This window comes from Acanthopagrus latus, chromosome 11 (assembly GCF_904848185.1).
Source record: "Acanthopagrus latus isolate v.2019 chromosome 11, fAcaLat1.1, whole genome shotgun sequence".
NCBI lineage: Eukaryota > Metazoa > Chordata > Actinopteri > Spariformes > Sparidae > Acanthopagrus > Acanthopagrus latus.
This window is the reverse complement of record NC_051049.1, coordinates 21,445,390-21,451,894: the sequence shown is the minus strand read 5'-3', so window position 1 is coordinate 21,451,894 and position 6,505 is coordinate 21,445,390. Positions and strand designations below refer to the sequence as shown.

The window sequence follows — 6,505 nt, the reverse complement described above, 5'->3', positions numbered from 1 at the left end:
GTATTTGTCATGTGGTGATTTGAATGGATGATTAGAAGTTCTTGATTTAAAGGGAAGCTTCACCAATTATACCTATTATAGTGTGTTGACAGGTGTTGTGGAGCAGTTCTGCATACAGTATAGTGACTACATGTGGTTTAAAGTAAAAATAGTTTGAAGGCTACAGAAGAAGCTACATGTAATCTGATCAACTGCCTACAGTGATGTAACTCATTGTCTAAGTTGCATTGTGGGTAATGTAGGTTTTTAAAAAAAACAGTCGGCTCGAATTGCACTTCAACAGTTTAAAAACAAATGACCAAATCGATACAGCAGAACCAGAAATCTCACCTAGACCTGTTAACACACTTTAAAAAGATACACTTTGTAAGAATCCCCCAACTTGAATTCATAATCCCAACAAATAGGGACAGCATATCACCAGAATTGCTGCCAACTGTATTCCTCCCTTTATACATTCTTGACTGTAGCTAATGATAGCTTGTTAGCTCAGTTAGCCATGCAGCTAGCTGGACAACCAGGGGAATGTTGGTGTTTGCATTATTAACAGAGGAGCTTTGGACTGCTGATCTTCACACCTGGGGCTAGCTGGTTAGCATGTTAACTTCAGTGCAGATCTCTTCCACACACTACATAGACATCTTCAACATGATAATTGTTATTTCTTTACATTCTGTTGATAATTCTTATTTATTGCAGCTTTCATGTGTAAAATTGGTGATGTTACCCTTTAAGGAGATTCTGATTCCCCTTACTGAAATAAACATTTGTGAGGAGAACATGTGGTGATGTCATGATTTTGTAGAAACAAGGTTGTCACAACACATGAGATGCATTTGAAATAGTTTTATTAACTATTTTTCAGGTCTTACAAAAATATGACAAAATAAATTAAAAGAAATAAATAATCCCATTTCCCAGTATTTCTCTTTAAAAGATCTTTTTTTTTGTACAGTGGTACATTGGAAGAGCATATGATGTTCAGTAAGTGAGGCTTCCATGAAGATGTCTTATCTAAAACTCTGAGGTTAGAGTCAAATTTTAATGTAGCTGTGGTGAGAATCTCACCTGTTCAAATCCATTCTTAAAATCCAGAAGAAGACGGAACATTTACTAAATTCAGTCCTTCCCTACTGGTTTCACATTACACTGACGGTGCTTGTAAAGTCTAGAATAAGCCAAAATCCTTTAAAGAACCGCCGCTGCTTTGATAGTACAAGCGGCTGACGAGTCTTGGCTGTCTGAGCTGCTGTCCTCATGCGAGGGACGCCTGTGCTTGGCCCGAGAAAACAGTGATGGTGCTGTTTCTGGCATGGGACGCCTCTTGATGAAGCTTTCAGTGATGCCCCAAAAAAACTGTCCAAGATCTGTTATCAATGCTTATTAAAAGACCTCCGTAATGACCACATGCAGAATTGGATGCTGCTGCCAAGAGTGCAAGGATGAAAGTAGTGATACGTTGGTTAATGCTATCGATTTCTATTACAAGAAGTTCTACTGTGAGTTTTCCCTGAAAAAAAGGAGGAACTACATATACAGAGGCATGACCTGAACTCCACTGTGAATCAAAATGCCCTTATCTCCACCTTTCACTCGGGTCCCCTCCGCCTCAAAACTGGCTTCTTAATTTCTATACAAACTTTCACAGACTTTCAAGTGATGAAATATGGACTCTATTGCATCGTGGTGTCACTCATCCCTGAAATCCAAATGCTGCAAGAACAAAGGTTTTGATGAGAGTGTGCTCAGCTACGCTTCCCACCCTGATCTCTATCATCCAGCCTGCGAGACTGACACATATTATATTTCTCCCTTCCTTGCACTTGTCATTTTACATGTATGATGAACATGAACCTCAAGATATAAAAAGAACAAACTGCAGATTGACAGTAAAATGATTCTTCGACCACACAAATTGACCTCCTGTCTCTTTCCTTATTGCGTTTAATGTCAGTAAGATCGTTTCCACCCGTCAGCAGGAAGTACATTTTTTTGTGTTTTCTCCCAGCGTGTGACTTAAAGGTGGACTATACTCAATGTAAAGTTGTTACAGACACACTAAAGCAGCTTCAAGCCATGTCATCAGTTCCTGGACAGCTTCTGTAAACCACAAAGCAGAAGACGGATGAGATTATTGTTACTGGTTCGAGCCGGCCCCTCGCGTCGAATGTGAGAGAGGAGGGAGCTGAGAGCTGACTGTGACAGCTGACGGGGCCAACAAACAAAAGATGCATAGAGTCTGGTCGGGGACGGTGCAGTAGGGCGGGTGCTCACACGTAACTCTCCCACAGCTCAGTGTTATTGCAAATAACCATGCCAGAGGTGATGACGTGAAAATGCATAGTTAATGTTTCAGTCTCTCAGTCTGCTGTATAACTGTACCTCATCCGATGTCAATACATATTTCTCCCAAACTGCATCCTGACACCCCTGCTGTACGCCTGATGACTTAAGCAGTCCGTAGCCAATCAGTCTGAAACGCGAAGAAACTCTGGCACCACCTCCTGGAGACCTCGCGGAAGTGAGATACGGTTTTAATGGTAGGTGATGGGCATGCTGGCTGCACTCAAGGACGTGTATCACAAACCGTGTTGATGTTAACAGAACATACAGTACGTACAGCTCGGGTGAACAGTATAATCCGAAAAATACCACTTTGGTTACAAAAAGTAAACTTCCCATCGTCAGTGCTGCAATAAAGCAATGCAGCAAATGGTGCGTATAAAAAAGATACAGAGCACAGAACGTAAATGAGAGCAACTATTGTAAAAAAAAAAAAAAAAAGAAAGAAAAGAAAAAGAAAAAAAATGGGGGTGGGGCGCAGGGAGCAGGTGAGTGGATAGCATGTACTGTGTGAGAGAAGGAAATCAAAAACGATCCAGCTTTTGCATAATGTGGCGAGTCAGGCTGGTGTCGGTCCTCTCCTGCAGGGGGGGAGAGGCGGTTCTATGCAGGGCGAAGGGGTTTTAGTGCAAATGTTACTTCTTTGACTCTACACTCATTCGCCAAGTGTGGTTCGATTGTGTGGAATGGAGTGCCATCTGTGTTTACAAGGCGCTCTACGGGCTTGGACAGAGAACAGCACGCAACAGGCTTCCATGCTCCATTTTCTCAAAATCACCTTCGACTACTTCTGCTTTTTTTTTTTTTTTAAATCATGTTTTTCTCTTCCTCTCTTGGGGAAAAATACTGGTACGTGACAGCTCGACTCACTAAAGTCTTTTCTTTCTTTTCAAAACATATCTGCTCCTGTCAAAGGATGATGGGAAGAAGTGTACAAAGCTCAGACACCACCTCCGCTTTGAAAATAAAGCTGGTGATAACATCGGCGATGCTTATTAAGGGAGGGTTTTTTTTCTGTGATGATCGATAAGAATTGTTAAAACACTGATTGATATTGCTTTTCCATTTTTCCACTTCAATATAAAAGTCAAGGGCCCGCAGATTCCTCACAGTTAGAAATGAGACAATATCTAATGATCACTTGGTGTTGTGACAGCTAAAATCATTCTCAGTAGTTACTTGATGTTCAATCTGTGTTCCTTTCACACCACCATGTGCGTTTTTTAATCTTTTTCCTCCACAACGGGCTCTTCTGTCCGACTGGGAGACGCTTACAATGCATGACTAGAAGAAATCAAGAAACACAGCTCTCTGCTTTAAAGGCTTAAAAATATTAGAAACGCAGCTCATGCATTTCTTTATGTATTGCAGACAAGGAAGGTGTGTGTGTGTGTGTGCGCGCGCGCGTGTATATGTGTGTGTGTGTTTACTCAATCATGATAGGAGGGCTTGTGTCTTTCTTCTAAAGCCTGTTACTTTTGCCCCTCAGCCAACAAACCAAACCAGAAGTCATCTCTCATCAGTTTCACCTTTTCCTCTCTCTGCCTCAGGTACCTCTGCACAGAGCCTGTGACGACACAGAAGGCAGGTCAGGCCTTTCCTCACAGTAAACGCGTCACTTCTTCAGTTGAGATGTAACCAGCCACAATTTGTTTCCCCTCGCAGCTACTAGACTTTAGAGCCAGCCGGGTCCAAGTCCGTTGAATGTCCGTTCTCTGACCCTTCCCCTCCAGGCGAGGGGATCTCATCTGGAACGCCGTTCAAGTCAGACCTGGATGCTTGTCTTTCTGACGCCTGCGAGGATGCTCCCTCCCCTGATCTGGGTGGCGGAGCCCCGTTCACGCATGTCCCCCCGTCAGATTTCCCAAAATTAAACAGTTTCCCAGGGTTGAAGGCTTTGCTGGGTGACTGAGAACGCTCCTGAGAGCTGCTACCTGATGATGACGATGATGATGACGATGCTGCCGCCGTGGCGTTAGCTGTCGTGGCGGCAGCCGCAGAAGCGGCGGCACCTTCCTTCTTATTCTCAGGCGACTTGAGGAATTTGAAGCTGAGGAACCCGGGCAGCTTTGGCTCATTCCCAGTGGGTGACTGAGGGGAGCGGGCACCACTGGAGGAGAACTTGCTCTGCAGCGGGATGATCTGCTTCAGCTTCATCACGTTATTGTTGGCTAACAGAGAGCTGGGCCTCTTGGGCTTGTCCGACCCGCTGCCGCCTCCGCCTCCACTCCCGGGACGTGACTTGCTGCTGTGACTTTTGTCGTGGTGGTGATCCCCGGAGGAGTCACCTTTGCTCTCGTCCCGCTCCCTTTCCCTGCGGGCCATGTGCTCCGCCTGCCTCTGCCTCTCCTCCTCCTCCCTCTTCCTCCTCTGCAGCTGCTGGTAATGCTGCTGGGCCTGACGCTCGTGCTTCTGCAGAGGAAGGGAAACATTCCCACAATGTATTTACTCGAATCAGCACTACGCCAGCTAACCATTACAATGCAGCAGAGATTCCCAATCGAACAAATGCCTTGCTGAAAGTTCTGCGTTAGTACTGCAGGGGCCCCTACAGCCTATGTTACACAAATTGTTTTTTCTCAGAAGTACTAGTGCTAAAATATCGCAAGAAGTTAAAAACAAGCTAATTATCTCCAAAAAGAAAGCTGCAGTGCTGCAGTACAGCATTTTTGCAGCAGAAACTCAGGCTCCTGTGCTGGCTACAGCTATAGATTTATATTATATTACAGTACTCTGCACATAAGGAGGAAGCTTTTCCAGAGCTTGTTAAATGTGCCTGGGAAATTCTTGACTTTATCCATCTCCTGCATCTTTACCACGAGACGTGAAACGTCTCGCGTCGTCATATCATTTTAAATGTGTTCACCTTAAAGGCCTCCCTGCGCTGATAATCCAGTTTAGCCATCTCCTCTCGGACCCATGTGGGTATGTCAGGTATGGCCACATGGATGACGTACTTCAGGAGGATGGCGAAGTGCTGCGGGGACAAACAAACAAAAAATAGAATTAAATGAAAGCACAATGCGGCATAGGGCACAATCCTTCCAAATGTTCTTCGGGGGTATGTTACTTGAACTAATTCTTGCACAACATCATCTGGGCCGTGAAATTCTCCCCCTGATAGGCATGACTTCTTTATCAGGCCAAGACAGAGCTGCAGGCTGTTTACCTTGTTCCAAATTTAGGCAGTGACAGAGTGCAGAGCAAAGTATAAATGTGTTACAAGCAAGAGGAGAAACATGAAGAGAACTTCAGTTCATCTGGTCATGCTTTTCATAACGATTGGCTTGTTGGAAACGCAGGAAACTCACCCTGTACTGCATTTATAACATGCTTCTTTCAGTCACTTAGAATAAGACAGTATTGTTGGGAGACACCTTTTTGTTTGGGTGTAATAACTGTGATACATGCAGGGATGGGGATGTCTGAGGCTCAGCAAGAGTGTGAGATGTGTTGTCTGCTCAATTTGATAATGCACTAGTAGCGTTTAGATTTCAATGTAAATCTCGGAAGGCTGTCTGCAGGTATAATATTAGTACCCAAGTTGTCATCTAATAAAAAAAACTATGCTAAGAGTCTCTGCCACATTTCAGTGTCATTTCTTGGTGAGCTGCCTGTCTCTTCTGCAGGCTGTGTTGGAGTATGACACACTCAGCCACACACAGAAACTACAGGACTTAATGGTACATTCAGGTGCACCTCGCAAACTCTGAAATCAATATTTCATTTTATTTACTTTGTTGAAATACAAACATACTTTGCCATTACTTTCCTGTTCTTTCAGTTCAGCATTTTTAATATCTAAATGTTTAGATATTCTTGCACAACAAGTACATCTTTGACAGCATATTGATATTTCATCATGACATAGCCTCACTCTTGTTATTACTTGGTCTTAAAGGCTGCATTACAGCGATCATACCAGACTGTTTTAATTGTTCATATACTTGTCTTTATCCACTTTGTCATTATATCCACATTACTGATGTCTTACGGTGTTATTATTTTTGCTTTAAGTATCAATAATCAACCCTCCAATATTGTCACAATGTTGGTATCCAGGTATCTGATCAATATATTATTGTGATGTTGTGATATCTGACAATGACAATGTTGTGATATCTGATATTGTCGACCAGTTCTAACATTTTTTGTGATGTGC

The 6,505-nt window shown here is 43.3% G+C and overlaps 1 protein-coding gene across 2 annotated transcripts in view; it reads right to left on the bottom strand.

The window, feature by feature from the left end:
- Nucleotides 1-831: 831 nt before the first annotated feature.
- Nucleotides 832-6,505, bottom strand: part of ano8b (anoctamin 8b) — a 43,235-nt gene continuing 37,561 nt past the window's right edge. For both annotated transcript variants that reach the window (XM_037115410.1, XM_037115412.1), the window contains exons 18-19: nucleotides 5,210-5,320; nucleotides 832-4,755 (exon numbers count right to left, since the gene is read on the bottom strand). In XM_037115410.1, coding sequence (XP_036971305.1) covers nucleotides 4,012-4,755; nucleotides 5,210-5,320 — 855 coding nt within the window. In that variant the 3' untranslated portion in view covers nucleotides 832-4,011. The remainder of the gene's footprint in view (nucleotides 4,756-5,209; nucleotides 5,321-6,505) is intronic.